This window comes from Salvia splendens, chromosome 7 (genome assembly GCF_004379255.2).
Source record: "Salvia splendens isolate huo1 chromosome 7, SspV2, whole genome shotgun sequence".
NCBI lineage: Eukaryota > Viridiplantae > Streptophyta > Magnoliopsida > Lamiales > Lamiaceae > Salvia > Salvia splendens.
This window is the reverse complement of record NC_056038.1, coordinates 2,618,520-2,636,361: the sequence shown is the minus strand read 5'-3', so window position 1 is coordinate 2,636,361 and position 17,842 is coordinate 2,618,520. Positions and strand designations below refer to the sequence as shown.

The following is a 17,842-nucleotide window of genomic DNA, read 5'->3' as shown; positions in this document are numbered from 1 at the left end:
CTACTACTTCTTTGGATATTTCATTTTAATTGATATATTTTTTAAAATGAAAATATCAATATCTCTTTTCTATTCTTTTTTATTTGACTCATAAAATAAAATTGAAAAAGTCATCTATCAAATAGAAAATATTTCACTTAAAATGAGACAAAAGGAATATAATTTAAGGTTACTAAGAGAGTCTATGGTTTATAAATTGGAGTATGATTGAGGTGTGATAACGCAAGTTATAGTTATATTTGTATGTCTGAAAAGTCGAAGGGTGCCAATTTATTCTAGTTAGGTCTAAATAATTAAATTCCATTATACTACTACTTTAGTTGTTAATATTGGTATGGGGGCCTAAATGAAATAGTACTAATGTGTAAAGAGACAAAGGACGAAAAATCCATCTACAAAGACTTTAGTGCATCCACAATGGCGGACGTCGGACCGGCGTGCCGGACGTCCGCACCGGTCCGACGTCCGCCGGGACGTCCGCCATTAGGCAGCATGCATACGGATACGGACGTCCGTTGCGGACACCGGAGTTCCGCGGCTTTTTGGGACGTTCGTCGGGATGTCCGCCATTGCGTTGACACGACGGACGTCCCGATTTTTTATTGTTTTTTATGGATATCCGTCGGGATGTCTTTGGGGATGTCCGTCATTGTGTAGTGGAATGTCCTTATGAAGTGACATGAGGTGTTTTTGAGAAGTCCGTCGGGATGTCCCCGGGATATCCGTCCCATTGTGGATGCTCTTAAAGTGTTAAACAAGGGCCTAGAAATTTTCAAAGTGCATTACTAGTTTTATTATGTTTTTTTTTATTGGCGCGGTTTCTAATTTCACAAAAAAAAACTCAAAAAATTTTACGAGTGAATTCAGCTCTGCGTTTTGTTAAAACCCTAAACCATAAACCCTTCTACCATAGAACGGCAGAAAATGTCGGCGCCGGAGGCCATGTACGATGTCGCAATGAAACCGAAATTGCTCCGTTCGCTGCTGAGGGAGTACGTCCCCGATGAGAAGCATCCCTTCACTAACCCCTCGGAGCTGTCGTACGTTGTCTCCGCCGTCAAAACCCATAAATTGTTATCGGAGCGGACACCCCCTGAGACGCAACAGGATTTGGTGGACGCCTGGAAATCGGCCGTCGATTCATGGGTCAATCGATTGCTCGCCTTGGCGTCTAGCAATTTGGTAATAAGAAATTTAATTTGCATTTAATTGTTTCATTGTTTTCGTAGCTAGTCTGCATTGGGACTTCGTCAGTTCGTTGTACAGGTTTTGTTGTAGTATCTGTGGTTTATGTGCTGTGTTTGCTCAATCAGACAAGCAAATAGCACCGATTCAGATTTTACTGTTTCTAGTAGTTTGACTGAAATGTGGAATGGATGAGATATGTGCCTAAATTTCTCACAAATGTAAAATTAAATAAAGTGAACTTTTCTTGTGGTGATTTTATCCTGGCTCAATAGATTTTGTTTTTGGGCATCAATGTGTGCCGGTGTAATGTAGGTTTATTTTGTAAATATTTTTTCATTCTATTTTATTTTACTCTTTGGTGTCTTTCGACATGTTTATGGTCGCTGGGTATTTTATGAGTAATTGATATTTGATGAAGTTAATAAATATGGTGACATGTACTTATATGTTTTTTTGGTGTTCATGGATGTTCTTTAGCCAGATAAGTGCTGGGCTGGGATATGTTTACTTGGATTGACCTGCCAACAGTGCAGTTCAGAGCGCTTTTTAACTTCATATGATGTTTGGTTGAACAAGCTTCTCGCGCATATACAGGTATGTTCTGCTATTTAATACTCCCTCCGTTTCTTCATAGTTGAGGAGAAACTTTTCGGCACGGAGTTTTAGAAAAGAATGTTGGATGTGTTAAATAAATAGATAAAAAAGTAAGAGAGAGGAAAAGATAGAGAGAATAAAGTATAAAGTGAATAAAGTAGAGAGAATAAAGCAAGAGAGAGTAAAGTAAGAAAGAGAAAAAAGTTACCATATATGGAAATGACTCAACTATGAAGGAACTTCCCGAAATGGAAAAATGACTCAACTATGAAGGAACGGAGTAGCTAAGAATGTAATCGTGCAACCATAAGTATTGTTGGTTCATATTCTTTAGAATTGAATGTAAAATATTGTTATTAAGCTTCCCATGGTTCTAAATAATACTTTGCAGATGTAGTGTATTCATGTTATTTTAGAGGTGAAGTCTCTCTGCACTAAAATTAATGAGCAGAAAGAACTTGTGGGGAGATTAAAATAAAAGAATTTCAGAATCGTAATATACTCCCTCCGTTCCAAGCTAGATGTCATACTTGGGTGGTGGCACGGGATTTGAGGAGATGTTATTATGTGTGTTAAGTGGAGAGAGAAAAAATATTTTTATATGTTAATGTGAGAGTGATCTTTTTTCCAAAAAAGGAAATGTGACATCTACCTTGGATATATATTTGTTTTGTTTACGTTGTTTCTTTTATCTTCTTACCAGCCTTCAGAAGTTTCTCATTTTGTGAAGGCATCTTCTTGTGCCTCTCTATCAGATATGTTTACAAGGTATGTGGATTTGAACTGGTCTTTGTATGTATGTTCATTATCCATGCTGTTTCTATTTAGTTCTTGAAAAAGATACGAGTCAATCACTTTTTTTATTGTTTTGTATGAAATGTGCCATGGTGGAATAATGGAAATTCTTTAGATTCTATGTATTAGAAACAATTTGAAAATTAGAGATTCTTCAGTATTACGTGTCTCGCTCGTGTTGCTATGCAGAGATATCTGTGCACATATTAGTTACACTTCTCAAGTAATAGGCAATGGGAAACAAAGAAAAACCTCCATATGGGGATCTTCAAACTAATACAAAAGCTTGGGTCTTGTAAGGTGTGTAGTGTAGTTGACATTTGTATCAACCTATTAAAGAATCTGAGATAGATATAGTCCAGTGTGCCCTACAGAAAATTATGTTAGGGACTAGGGTGTTATCTGCTTCTTCATGTCAGATGTGAAGGTTCTGTTTGATCTGTTAAATTCTAGCTGTCATATAAGATTTAGCTGTTGTGAACTTATTACACTATCTTGAATTGTTTAGTTTTCTAATTTTGTTATGTGAATTAGGCTGGATGATTTTTCAAATGTGAAAAAGGATGCAACTTCGCTGGCAACAAAAGTTACTCAGCAGTCACTGAAGCTGTTAAACGAGGAGAACTCATCTGTTGTATTGGTTGGTATATCACAGGATTCTCGTGCACTGATTTTTAATGTGTTTTGGTGTGATTTTTTTTTGTATTGGATAAAGTTGTGATAGATGGGCAGCACATGTATTATGTAAGTGAAGGTTAGTTAGAATTGTTTTCAATAGTGCGATGTAAGTGAAAGATTTGTGATCAAAATGCTATTATATGTGTACGACAGACATGACTTAAACTAAGGTATCTGTGGTTTGGTTCAAAAAGGATCTGTATTGCAAACTCATTCAAGTGCATTTAGAATTCAGATGTATTGCACCTATCAGTGGCATGACAGTTCAGATCTTTATTTATAGATTTATAGTTAATTAGTTAAATATATACTTCCATTTTATTTAACTATATGCAGACTTGTTTTGGAAGATATCTAAGATTGGAAAAAGTACAAATAAGCAAAGGATACTGAATTTGTACTGAGCTTGCCTTTTTACCTTTTGTTTTACTTCATCTATATTTGTCAAAATTATTTTATGGCCCATCAAGTCATTATTATGAAGATGTTGACTCTTATAACACTAATTGAAAAGTGATAGTTTCTGCTGTGCAAGTTTAATCATTTTTCCTTTTTTTTTTCTTTTTTCTGGGATGAATTAAATGCAGGAAGAAGCTATGTGTCTTTTACGTACCTTGATTGATTTCGTTCCATCAGCAGTTCACCGACATTATGACAGTGTAAGTGGTTACCCTTTATAATCTACAAACATACGGTATATTTGAAGAGATTTGACCTCTTGTTAAATGAATTTATTATTTTAGGTTGAAGCTGCTATTGTTTCAAAGCTCATATCTGGAAAATGCTCTCCAAGTGTTTTGAAGGTGGGAGTTTGTGAAATATTTGATTTGTCACTAAGTTAAAATTAATCTTACCAAACTACTGGCACTTGGTACAGAACCTAGGCCATGGGTTATCACTGCTTCCAAAATCCAGAGGAGATGAGGATAGCTGGTCCCTGATGATGAATAAGATTTTACTTTATGTAAACAGCCAGTTGAATGATGCATTCCAGGGTCTTGAAGAAGGTACTGAGAGAAGTTTCCATTAGCAGTTGCTGACATTAGTAGTAATCACATGTCTAAGTCGTTTTATTACAGAGACCAGAAATGCTAAAGCAATGAGGGCTTTGCTTCCGGCCGGCAAAGAACCTCCACCTCCACTAGGAGGCTCAGAAGTGTCTGATCAAAGCTCAGATATTTCAACCAGGAGCCCCGAGCGACTGTTGGCATCTAGAATTTCTTCTCTTCTGCAGTGCTGTTCTGACATGCTAACAACTCCTTACCCTGTTATGGTATTCTCTTATTTTTGCATCTGCTTTCGAATAAAAGCATGAATTCATCTTTTGCGGTTTGATTTTCTGCCAAGCAGAGTAAAGAATAACACTTGTGTGAAACATCAGGTTCATGTTCCTATTTGTGGTTTAATAGCCCTTGCTGGGAGGGTGCTATTGGTCGATGGCTCCTTACCTCTATCTTCTTATTCTTTCATGACCACCCTGAAACAAGAATTTGTTTGTTCGGAAATCCCAAATATGCAATTCCAAAGTCTGGAAATCCTCACTGCTATTGTCAAGGGGCTGGGCAGGTATATCATATATTCTCAAAGAGCAACTGATACCAAACAAGAATTACTGTACCGATGATGTTGATCTGATGTGGTGCTTCTAAGGGTAGCATGCTTATATCTTTGGCTACAGGTTTAGGTCTAAGTGCATACCATTTCATATCACAGCACTGTGTCAATAAGTGTTAATAGAAGAAACAACTTTGCCATGTAAGTAAAGGTGAAAAAAGAAGAGTAAATCACCAAGAAACTATTATACCTGAAAAGAGACGTATGGTCCTAAGCTACATTCTACCCAAAAGATGAGTGTAGGAGAATATTGTAGATATTTCAATTGAGTTCCCTAAACTGTACCGACTTTTGTAACAATCGCAAGCATTTATTAGCTGCCTGATTTGAATTTAAAATTATAAAAGTACAAATGGAAGATTGTAGGATGACTGAGGCCACAAATAAGGAGTTCCTACACAGATCATTGTCTTGTTTCAATTGTTGTCTAGTCTTCTAGAATGTAATACTACAGAGTATCTGTTAAAATTCTTCGAAGTGCTTCAGTTTTAATTTTTAAACAAAAGTTCTTCAAGCTAGCTCTGTTGATGTTCAGACTTTCTTATTTCTTTCACGCAGCCAAGTCTTACCTTATGTTGCGGAAATTTTTGAGTTGCTGAAAGAATACTTGAGCAGATGTAAAATCCCTGGGCTGAAGATAAAAGCATACTCAATTCTGAAAGTCCTCCTAATATCAATGGGCGTTGGTACGATAACATGTTTTAAATTTTTATTATTAAATGCTGATGGGTAGACTCCTGTAACCATGACATTTACAGCGTTTCAGCTTGAAAATGTTTACATTGCGCGTGTGTAATGTTGAGTGGATGCAATGAAGTCTTCGTTTTGTCATAGTCTTTATTTTTGCTCTTTGGGCAGGGCTTGCAATTCATGTTAGCCAGAATATTGTCAGCAATGTATTCGTTGACTTAGATTTCCTTGGGATTGAGAAGGACGTCAAAAGCTCAGGTGCAAACACAAAGGTCCAGGCAGAATTGTCCAATGACTTCCACTATAAGAAAAGGAAGCGTGGTAAAGTTTCATTGCAAGAGCAGCCTGCTCATGGTGATCTGGAAGGGAAAATGTCAATTAATTCAACTCCTATATCCGTGAAGATTGCAGCGTTGGAGGCACTAGAAGCACTCCTCACTGTGGTACGTTCTTCTGACGATAATCATGAGTTAAGAATTTAAGATGCAAGTTTTTCTTTGAAATGTTTCATTCCATCTTGTATCCTCAGAAATAGATGATATAACATTGACTACCACCTTTCAAATGCTCTGTTACATTCTAATGGATGGTAAATCCAAAGTGCCAGACTTTGAGAATTTTTCTTGGGCGTTTCAACATTGAGATTCATTCTTTCTGAAAATTACCACAGTACATGTTTTAAGCATGAGGCCCACAATGATGTCCATCTTAATACCTGAAATATAGTTTTTGGTTTAGTTCAAGTAAAAACTATCTCATACCCAACTATATAGTAATAGTAGCTGTTTTTGCCCTGTTAAGTTAGACAACGGTTGAGTGTTTGTAATATTATATTCATTGAGTTGAACAAATCTACAATTGTCAACAGGGTGGTTCAGTTAGATCTGAAAGCTGGCGAGGAGACGTTGATAAACTGCTTATAACTGTGGCCACATATGCTTGTAGAGGAGGGTCCAAGGAGGAAAGGAAGATTCTTCTATCAGGTGATGCTACGCCTACGTGGGCAGACTTCCAAGTAGCTGCATTACGTGCACTTCTGGCATCTCTTCTTTCGCCTGGCAGAGTACGCCCATCTCATCTGGCGCTTGGTCTACAGCTTTTCCGTAAAGGTAATATATTATGCTCAATCGGTCTTCCTTTCTTGAATCTTACAAATGTACAATTGCCTAAGAGTATGCATAGATTCGTCTGCTGCACAATAACGAATATAGACACGAGATGCTCTTTCTGCTGCTTCTCTCTGTTGCTTATGCTTGTATATTCTGTAGGCACGCAAGCAGCAGACACAAAGCTTGCTGAGTATTGTGGGCATGCACTGCTGGCTTTAGAAGTGCTCATACACCCGAGGAGCCTTCCTTTGTTGAATTTCAATTCCGATGGCGATGGGTATAAAGCTCTTGGCCACTTGCGCGATCCTATATACCCTAGTGGAGACAGACGAATTCCTAATTATCAACATGATGGGCCTGAATCAGAAGAAGACGACCTCATTGAAAATTGGCGTGGAAAAGACGATGAAATGGAAATTCAAGTCACAGAGAGGCAACAGCCCATGGACCCTGCTGACGAAGTCACTTCTGGTGTTGATGTCCTCAAGAAAAATGAGGTTACAACCTCAGAAAATGGTCCTGACAACAATGGCATTGAAGTGAAACGCTTCAAAAGTGGCCTGTTGGAAAACGTCGAGCTAGAGCCTGCGAATGGGAAAGCTGCACCAGTAGAGAACAACGTCACAGCTGAGAGTGGTGCGGTTTCTGTTTCAGAGACTATACTTGAAAGAATATCTGCTAGATTATCTAATATCGACAGAAGTAATGCGATGATGTTCGAAGCAGACGATGAAGCTGAAGATGTATTTCCAGACATCGTGGATGGCGATCCAGATTCTGACTAGATTATTGAGACTTGATGGTTCACTGGTGGAGTTCAAGAGCTTGCTCTGATTAATGTTCAACACCAAATTTTGATGGATGATAGTAGCAAATTTTTGAGTTATTGTAGTTTATGTGTACTACATTTTAATGTCATGAAAATTACCATTTTAATGATATGTGATCTCTTGATAACTGTGTGTTTGATTCGCTAATGAAATATCTTAAGATGGATAAATTATCACATGTTTCTATATCTTAGTACTTAGTAATTGGAGATTAAACTGAATTATTTTCATTCATAGTTTGACTCAACAGGTCAATCAATTGGTGCTGACTTATTTGGCTGTTTTGGCTTTTTTTACTTTTTAAATTTGTATATCTCAAAATTCTAAATACAACAGCTTACGATTATAATATCGTTTAAAATACTGTTATATTGGTAGTAGCCTTGTACTAATATAAGATTGCTCAAGTCACACTACTAGTCTATAAGAAATTCTTTGTCAATTGTACCAATAATAAATTAAGAAGGCTACACTCAAATAAACCTATATTCATTTAGGATACAAGAGTACTAATAAATAAATATTTTAGGCACACCATCACTTTTTATATTCAAAGCTTGGCTGTCTAATTTAGACTCTTCAATTTATTCACACTTGACTTAGTGGAGCACAATTTTTAATACTACTATAGTATGATATTTATTGACAATTTTCAGCAGCCTTCCCACTTAACCTACCACTCCACCACTGCACCACTTAATAGTCAATTAAGTAGCACTATACTAAGTGAGTGTCGATTTTAAGTTAGGAGTAACTTTGCTATTTTTTTAACTATTCTATTGATTTAAATACGAGAAATATTGTGTATGACCATATTAATATACTACGACTCAAAAGCTATAATTTTAATCTGAAAAATATAAATTACAGGATTAGATTAATATATTTTAACTTTCAAATTATACACAATTTCCTACTAATCCAAATCAACTGAGAAAAATATTAAAATTATGATTTATATTTAAAAATTGTGATAAAATTGACACGAAAACTTATACTAGTTTTTCTGACAATTTATCCTTTTAAGTTATTAATTGTTATTGATAATCATGTCACTGATGAAATGTTTTAAATTTTGTCATCTAAATTCATAAATTTTTTTGAGTACATGAAAAAATCGAACAATATTTATTTTGTGAATTTAAAAACTTGGGATACTAACATGAGTTATTGACTAAATTAGTATGCAACGGCGCAGGCAATGCTGGTGCCTAGTTTGTAACGAAGCCTAACTAACTGTTTTTTAAGCTCATTCAATTCAACAATGGCGTCTCTCTAAGCTGACCAATCTACCCCTTCCACACACACTGCGCATGAACGTATACCTATAAACCAACTCAATCCACACACATTTGCATAACTACTTCGCCTCAACCTGTCAGATCCGATCCACACCAGCCACAGCGAAGGCAGAAATCGAGACAATTTCATGGCGGCGGACAAATGGGTTCTGAGTGTGACGGCGCAGACGCCGACGAACATAGCGGTGATTAAGTACTGGGGGAAGAGGGACGAGGAGCTGATTCTTCCGATTAACGACAGCATCAGCGTGACTCTCGACCCCGGCCACCTCTGCACCACCACCTCCGTCGCTGTCAGCCCCGCCTTCACTCATGATCGTATCTGGCTCAACGGGAAGGTACAATTACATCGAGTTTTATGATTTTTTTTTCTTGCTTGCCTCTTTAATTTTGTTTGAGTTGATGCCGTTTGACCTAATTGTATTTTGTATACAAATGTGTGTGTGTGTGTGTTGTGTGTGTTAATTCAGGCTTGAACTGATGATTTCTGCAGTAAAAATTATTCCACTTTAAGATAAGGTTTGAAGAGATTTATGAATATGATTAAAGGTTTGGTTGTTTTGGTCTTCATAGTGAATGTAAATTTGAAGATGGGCTTGTTCAATTAGTGAGTTGAGTTTGCTAAGGAATGTAGAGTTATGAGTACAATCACAGGAGATATTGAGGAAAAATAACCAGGCTTGGCTAGTGTCCACCATTGCTGTAGCTTGATAAGACTATTTGGGAGTGCTGTATCCGTTCGATTAGCCCTATGATTTTTTAACAGTGCAGTATATCTTATGTGTTTCTTGCTTGTGTAGGAGGTATCTCTTTCTGGTGGCAGATTCCAAAACGTGTTGAGAGAAATTCGCTCACGTGCTACTGATTATGAGGATGAGAAGAGGGGCATCAAGATCACAAAAAAGGAGTGGGAGAAGCTGCGTGTGCACATTGTTTCTTATAACAATTTCCCTACTGCTGCTGGTTTAGCATCATCAGCTGCTGGTTTGGCATGCCTAGGTAATTTGATATTCACTCAATCACTTGCTTAAAAATAAGATCCTGCCTTTTTTTTTCCTGTTCCACATCACATGATTATCTTGCACTCTTTCAAACAATGAAGCATTTCTATTCTTAGAGTTGTGTAAATGAACTTTCTGATTGCCTGAATATGAATTTCTGTTTACCTTAAAAAAAAAAAACTATGAATGGTTGTTTTGGGTTGTTCACCCAAAATTCTAGTTCTGTGTTCACAAATTTTCAACAAAATATGTTGATTATTGCAATTTTCAAATGTCTTTTAGTATAGTAAAGTGGCTGAAATATTTCAGTTCTACATCCATTCTAACTAAGGTGATCATTTTTATTTTTCAGTTTTTTCCTTGGCAAAGCTCATGAATGTGAAAGAAGATCACAGCCAATTGTCTGCTATTGCAAGGTAAATATAGATTTCCCGAGTTCATTGATCTCAGATATGTCCTCACTATCTTCTGACCAGAACCGATACAATTTATTACAAAATTAATTACTATCTTTTTCTGTATACATATCAGGCAAGGGTCAGGAAGTGCTTGCCGCAGCTTGTATGGTGGATTTGTCAAGTGGATCATGGGAAAAGTAATTTTCATAAATAGATTATTTTATATACTTTTTGTTCTTTGATTATTGTTACTTTTCTAATTAATTTCCCTGGATGACTGCAGGAGGATAATGGCAGTGACAGTGTTGCTGTGCAACTTGCCGATGAAAAGCACTGGGATGACCTCGTTGTTATTATTGCAGTGGTGTGTATCCGTATCTATCTTAACATCACATTCATTTACTAGCTTTTGTGTAATTGTGTTATTATAGCATATTACTTGTTATTAAGTGGTGTTTGTTTGAATTTCAGGTAAGCTCAAAACAGAAGGAAACTAGTAGTACATCTGGAATGCGTGACACAGTTGAAACCAGTGAGCTTATAAAACATAGAGCAAAGGTATGCCAGTGACATTCCCTAATACTGTATGAACTTTGTCAATATTTCACGCCTCACTTGATTTTTGAAATCCCTCTCGAGTCTCTTTGCTGTCTTTGTCTTTATGTTGGATAGTATGGCATCAGTTTTTAGACTGACGAAGAATCCAATGTCTTGTTGAAATTTCACAGGAAGTAGTACCGAAGCGTATAAAAGAAATGGAAGCAGCTATAGCTAAGCGTGATTTTCCTTCTTTTGCTCGTCTGGCTTGTGCGGACAGTAATCAGTTCCATGCAGTTTGCCTGGACACCCTGCCCCCCATATTCTACATGAATGACGCATCCCACAGGCAAGCACCCTTCTTCAGTTTTAATCAACACCATATTATCTTTTCAAATAATTGAGCATTTTTTTTTGTAAATCGTCACTTTGAAGCTCATCGAGTCATGAATATTTCAGGATTATCAGCGGTGTTGAGAAATGGAATCGTCATGAAGGAACACCTCAGGTTAATCTCTTTCTCTTTACATCTAGAATGAATAGGGGAAGTTTTTTCAACTTGCCTTTCGGAACAATCACCTTTGAACTAATAGACAATTTTTTCCACTTTCTTTGGATGTGAGCCTTTTCGTTCAGCTTCACAAGCTGATAAGAAATCAAGATAGTCGAAACGCAACTCCCTATCCACAAATGGATTGTTTGAATGCCCACTTCCTATTAATCTCTTGTCACTCAACACGTTCCAGTTATTTTAAGATAGACTTTAGCTAGAACCAGAAGGTTACTAATAGAAAGATGATTTACAGGTGGCTTATACCTTTGATGCTGGGCCAAATGCAGTTCTAATCTCAAAAGACAGGAAGACTGCAGCCCTTTTGCTTCAGAGGTTGCTCTTTCAGTTCCCTCCTCAATCAGATGCAGACTTGAACAGGTAGTTCCGAGTTCCCAAATTATAGGTGTTTCTTGCATACTATATAATCTTGACACATGATAACTCATGTGCTCTTCTGTATGCGACCCCCATTTCCACAGTTATGTCATTGGTGATAAGACGATACTAAAAGATGCTGGCATTGAGGACTTGAAGGATATCGAAGATTTGGCTCCGCCTCCTGAGAATGCATCAACCCAGAGATGCAGGGGAGATGTTAGCTACTTTATTTGCACAAAACCCGGGAGAGGACCCGTTGTGCTAGCCGATGAAAACCAGTCTCTTATTAACCCTGAAACTGGGCTGCCCAAGTGAATATCCACATTTCAAAAGTCGTGTTCGTACTGAGAAAATTCAAGATGTGAACCTTTATATTAATTGTTGTAATGAGTTTTCTTGTTAAGCCATTTCATCTTGCTTTTTTACCAAATTATTGTGTAAACATCTCTTCAGAAATATAAACAAATAAATTCAGTTTGCCATATGTCTGTTTTCCATCTCATTATAATGCAAACACTATTCCTCGTACATAATTTCCTTACTCCAAAACTCATTCTAAGCTACATTCTATCAAGAGTTGGGATTAAATTCATGTAACATGAAGTCTCAACAGACACAAGAATAACAACACAGTGCAGGTATCGAACATTTCTAAAATCACTTGTCGCCTACCAGGAGCGCGTTCAAGATAGCATCTGTCGCGGTGGTGTCACCATGTGGAAACAGATGCCCAGCATTTGGCATTTCATGGTATTGTATCCACGGGAGCTTCTTCGCAATGTAGCGCTGCAGAGTGACGGGAACCAAGCCATCATTATCGCCCTGCCACACGTGCACAGACCCTTCTCTGTTGAGGAAAGGATTATCAAGATCCATAGGATCAAAATCCCAACTCCCAAACCCAATCATCATATCACGGTGAAGTGACTCGAACAGCCCCTGTTGCGTTGAATAATCCTGTCGACAAGCAAGATAAGAAGCTATTTGAAGTAAAAGCAGTTTCCTCAGTTTCATGCCATTCTAAAAATGAGATGAAAACAAGTACCTTGTTAACCATTGAAGCCGATAACTTTGCAAGAACTTGGAGATCCGGTGCAGTGAAATTAGGTCTTCCAGCAGCAACACTGGAGGGAGGAAACCATTTCTGAGTGTTCCACCAATAAACGAGTGAAGGAGCGTAGTGTGCCACCCGTAACGCCCATTGGTCTTGTGGGAACTGCTCATAGTATGCTTCTGTTGCTAGCTTCGCAGGAAAACCCGGCCACCAATAATTGACAACGGGTGCTATCATCGCCACTCCTGCTAGCCTGCCATCATATACCAATTTCACATAACCAAACCCAAACAGTTGATCATATGAAATCAAGGAGTACTAATTGTACACAGTATCAAAGTACATTTTTTTACCTATGAGAAATGTACTTGAGGCAACCCCAAACCACTTGCCCTCCCATGGAAGTTCCAATAATGTAAAACTTGGGGCCGAGTGCTAGTTTATCTCTGAGCTCCTCTATGTCCAACGCAATGCTCTCCATCGTTCTTTTTGGGTCAGGATCACTCTCTCCATAACCCGGTCTATCAAACGAAACCAAGTGTATCCCCAGTTTCTCAACCAATGCCTGAAAAGTACTTACAAGTCACCTTCACCAAGAGCAGAGATAGCTAACGAGAAAGGGCTCTATAACTCAAAACCATACCGATCTAGCAAAGTGCGCCTCGTTTTTATTAGAGCCAAATCCATGAACCAGAATGATCTTATAATTAGCTGTCTCTTTGGAGACTCCATGCTCCATGTAGGCTAAGTGTCTTCCATCCCTAAGTCTGATTCTAGGCCCTTCGACTGATGGGCCACCGGTGGTGCCACAGAGCCGAGGGGTTGGAGGACACAGGGCTTGGTATGACCACGCTAGTAACGCGATCAACAACACTGCTATAGCTTTCCAAAACATAGCTGCCATAGAGAATACTAGTATTATACATGAGTCCTTGTGAGAGTTTAATCTCTAAAATTTAAATCAAGAGAGTGAATTTATAAAAATACAAGAGGGCAAGAATTGGTTAGCACAGTCTCTTAATCCCACTAGTCACAAAATAAAAAAACAAAAGCTTCATGTATTTTTCTTGAAATCGGTTGTAGCTTCATCAGATTATTACATTGTAATCAACTGAAAATATAAGATACATCCCAGATTCAGAATAATCTACTCCAAGAATCCAAATTCACAGCAAAAGCCCAACTAAAATTTTCAAGAAACAGGATAATATGAATATATTTATGAATATGAATCTGAAAATGGAAACAAATACAACTTCTCCAACAATCCCACATATTAAAAAACAAACAAAAACACACATATAACAAGAATCTGAAATCGAATTATGTGCAATAAAAATCTCAAACAGAAATTAAGTACCAAAGCTTCAACCTTTGAGAGACAGTGTGCTCTTTGGATTGCTTCAGCTAATGAGTTAATCCACCAGTTTGAAAAACCAAAGAGCAAAGTAAACAAAGAGGGAAAAAATTCGGTTTTGTTTATGAAAATGGTGGTTGAAGTTAAATATTTTTCAAAGTGGATACGCCTACTGCATCAATAGTGATATCAGAAGCAACTAACACATTTGACTTTTATCTATTTTATAATCATATAAATTGAATTTTTTTCTTCTTCCATAATTCGTAGTATCATTTATTATTTCTTTTTATATTATAAGACCAGTAACTCATAATAATATTATTACTCGTGAAAAAAAGAGTGGAATCATAAAATGAAGAGAAATATAAGGATAATTATAAATTTATAATGATAAGATAAAAGAAATTAAATAGGAGTAATACTTCGTTATTTTGTGTTTAATTGAATATTTAAATGTAAGGATCAATAATGCATTAACAAACATGTCTAAGATTCCCTATATCTATAGCATTCGTACAATATTTATTAGTGTCATTAAAAGCCAATGGAGAAATATCTATTTTATCGAATATAGTTTCGCACCTAAAATTTGGTAGGTGGGATAGATCAACAAAATAATGAAAATGTGGTTGTAGTAGTTTTGCCTTTTCTCAGGCTCTTGTATAAAGTTTTAAACTAATCTATTCTACATTGTAGCCATCACGTTGCAATTAATTGCGGTGAGAATATTTTAGAAGTATTTTAATAATTTATAATTTTAATATATTTTTGAAAATATTATTATTGAATTAGTTTTATTTAACATTAATATTGCTATTTGATAAAATTAAGTTTAATGGTAGTAACTATATGAATTATTTCTTATTTTTTTATGTTTAACTAATTTTATTACTAACTTGGTTATCCCGAGTTTGATATAAATTTTAAAATATTGCTGCTCAATGATAGCTTTCTAACACAGTAGTATTCATAATTTTGGATTTTAGTGAAAAAAGATGATCTAAAATAATTTGAAAGTCACTATTACGAAACTCTATGTTTTCATTTTTATAGTAGTATACTAGTATGTATGTACAGTTAGAAAGATATTATTGAGAGCTTTCAAATCATACTCCTAAAAATTGATATAGGACAACAAAATTTAAACTTGTATCAAATTCTAAAAAAAGTAAAAGTTTATGTTTGGTAAGAAATCAAAATTTTAGTATACTTTATCAAAATTAATTCATAAAATAGATATTTCTAACATTTGTTAATTTTTTTAGGTTGTGACTTGTGACACGTGTTGAATAGAGTTACTAGGCGTAGTAAGACTAGGAGTAGTATCTTTGTCATCCATAATAGTAGTACAATAAATAAGTCATAATTACTTGTAGACAATTCACAATAAATAATTAACGTAGTAAAAGAAAATTTTATGATAATTAAATTTTGGTAATATCATTATTCATCAAGAAAGACCCTCAAAACCAGCAATCATCAATCAAATGCAATGAAAAAAATGTTTGCACACTCTTGATGCGCAGACTTGTTCTTGTAAAGGTTCTTCACATAAAGAATCATCTAGAATTGAAATAAAATTGAAGTAACAATCACCCTCAATGCATAAACATGAGCAAAAAAAATATCAGTGAACCATTTTATAAGCCATCAAAAGCTTGCTCAATATGGCATCTTTGACAGCAGTTTCACCACATGAGAAGAGATGTCCAGCATTTGGCAGTTCATGATATTGCACCCATGGCAGCTCCTCTGCAATGTACCGTTGAAGCGACACGGGCACGACCCCGTCATCAGTGCCATGCCACAGATGAACAGAGCCCTCCCCATGTGGGAAGGGATCCTCAAGCTGCATTGGATCAAGATCCCTGTGCCCGAATCCCACCATCATGTCGCGGTGGTAGGACTCGTGCACGCCCTGCTGCGTCGCGTACGCCTGGTCACATCAACGATCGAGCAATCATGTCAGCAAGAAACCGAAGATGCTAATGGCATTGCCCTGTGAGAGGGAAAGTGTACCTTGTGAGACACTCCTGAGGCAGCCATTTTAGCGATGATTTGGAGGTCGGGAGCTGTGAAGTTTTGGGTCCCTGCAGCAACGCTGGAGCCCGGGAACCATTTCTGAGTGTTCCACCAGTAGACGAGCCAGGGGGCGTGGCGTGCAACACGCAATGCCCACTGGTCCTGCACGGGTTGAAGATGGTATGCCTCTGTGGCTAAAGCCGGGGGAAAACTAGGCCACCAGTAGTTCACAACTGGAGCTAACAATGCAGCCCCTTTTACCCTGTCACAGTTTATAAAGTTATACAGAATTTATCAAAGAAAAACACCTAAACATATCAATAATGAACAAAATATGTGATCTGAGGCAAAATTATAGAACAAAATATGTTATCCGAGGCAAAATTATAGAGCAAAATATGTGATCTGAGGCAAAATAATTAAGCAAAATATGTGATCTGAGGCAAAATTATAGATCAAAATATGTGAAATGAGGCCAAATTATAGAGAAAAATATGTGATCAAGGCGAAACATTATTACCTGTGAGGAATGTATTTGAGGCATCCCCAGACAGCCTGTCCTCCCATGGAAATTCCGATGATGTAAAACTTTGCACCGAGTTGTAACTGAAGTCCGAGTTCTTCTATGTCTAATGCTAGGCTCTTTATGGTCCTCTTTGGGTCGGGATCGCTCTCTCCATAGCCCGGCCTATCAAAGGACACGAAGTAAATGCCCAGTTTCTCCACCAAATCCTGTTGGAAGCAAAAATAGATAATCATTTGCAATGTTCCTATTACCTCCATAGCAAAAGGGGATAACGTTGGTACCGTGGCAGTGATGGAGGCTTCGTGTTTGCTAGAGCTGAAGCCATGGACCAAGATGACCTTGTATTTGGCTGCCTCTTTGGGGACTCCATGCTCTTTGTATGATAAGTTCCTTCCATCCCTTAGTTGGATTCTAGGTCCTACGAGGGGTGGCCCGCCCTTTGTGCCACAGAGGCGTGGTGGTGGTGGTGGGCGGAAGGGCCGATAAGCCCATGCCACGAACCCAATCAACAACACCACTCTAATTTTCCAAGACATTGCTGTGAATAGGGGAAAAACACATCTCAAAAGAATTCATTTCCTTCTTAGGTTATAACCCTACATTCATGGCACTCAATTTCTATGATCAAATCTAATTCTCACAAAACCAGAGGCATGGATCACTCTATAGCCTTGAATTAAACACAATTTATGTGAATGTATGACTCATTGTGTGTTAGTATGCACAAAACAAAATAAAAATTGGAATAATGTGGAATTGAAAACCTAGTTTCACCATGCACCCAAATTCATAGTGCTTAAATACAGCAGAATTCAGATAATTTTTCATTTTTATTATATATTGCTAACAATAAAACCTTACAAATTCCAAAGAAACAGAGGATCATTCATGTACACACCAACATCATTAGAAATTTCCTAACAATCCCACAAAATCAACACACACATAGATATATGAACAAACCAAAATTGGAATAATGTGAAAGTGAAAGTGATCAAACAGTATGAATTCAACAAAAAATTGTCACCTCTATGATAGCTTTCTGTAGAGATTGCTTCTGCTAATGCATTGTGTGTGTGTGTGTGTGTGTGAAGTAGATAGTATTTGAAAAGTGAAAGTTGAAATGTGAAAAGCCAATATTTGAAAGTGACGAGAGAAATTCGTTTGGTAAGACTATACTTTGTGTTAACTCTTAAGCAAAGAATATTACCAAA

General features: G+C 37.0%; 3 protein-coding genes across 4 annotated transcripts; 2 read left to right on the top strand and 1 right to left on the bottom strand.

The window, feature by feature from the left end:
• The first annotated feature begins 816 nt into the window (after window positions 1–816).
• Window positions 817–7,625, top strand: LOC121810979. Of its 2 annotated transcripts, none has more exons than XM_042211728.1 (13): window positions 817–1,182; window positions 1,666–1,782; window positions 2,486–2,550; window positions 3,112–3,217; window positions 3,843–3,914; window positions 3,999–4,058; window positions 4,133–4,262; window positions 4,335–4,528; window positions 4,637–4,821; window positions 5,428–5,555; window positions 5,728–6,002; window positions 6,428–6,668; window positions 6,828–7,625. In XM_042211728.1, exons 1-13 carry the CDS (start codon window positions 925–927, stop codon window positions 7,451–7,453), a joined length of 2,457 nt encoding a protein of 818 aa, XP_042067662.1. In that variant the 5' UTR covers window positions 817–924; the 3' UTR covers window positions 7,454–7,625. The 2 variants fall into 2 exon arrangements, with proteins under 2 accessions (XP_042067662.1, XP_042067663.1); XM_042211729.1 differs by having other exon boundaries at window positions 1,052–1,182; window positions 1,670–1,782.
• Window positions 7,626–8,701: 1,076 nt separating this feature from the next.
• On the top strand, window positions 8,702–12,150 carry LOC121741654 (diphosphomevalonate decarboxylase 2-like). Its single transcript, XM_042134506.1, has 10 exons — window positions 8,702–9,137; window positions 9,600–9,798; window positions 10,153–10,216; window positions 10,332–10,395; window positions 10,482–10,562; window positions 10,670–10,756; window positions 10,927–11,084; window positions 11,195–11,243; window positions 11,542–11,666; window positions 11,768–12,150. The coding sequence occupies exons 1-10, from the start codon at window positions 8,928–8,930 to the stop codon at window positions 11,979–11,981; spliced, it is 1,251 nt and encodes a 416-aa protein (XP_041990440.1). The 5' UTR covers window positions 8,702–8,927; the 3' UTR covers window positions 11,982–12,150.
• On the bottom strand, window positions 12,137–17,788 carry LOC121741655. Its single transcript, XM_042134507.1, has 9 exons — window positions 17,656–17,788; window positions 16,910–17,166; window positions 16,623–16,834; window positions 16,112–16,364; window positions 15,804–16,016; window positions 13,362–13,516; window positions 13,074–13,292; window positions 12,712–12,973; window positions 12,137–12,623 (listed from the first exon to the last, which is right to left on the bottom strand). Exons 2-9 carry the CDS (start codon window positions 17,162–17,164, stop codon window positions 12,324–12,326), a joined length of 1,869 nt encoding a protein of 622 aa, XP_041990441.1. The 5' UTR covers window positions 17,165–17,166; window positions 17,656–17,788; the 3' UTR covers window positions 12,137–12,323.
• Window positions 17,789–17,842: the final 54 nt, after the last annotated feature.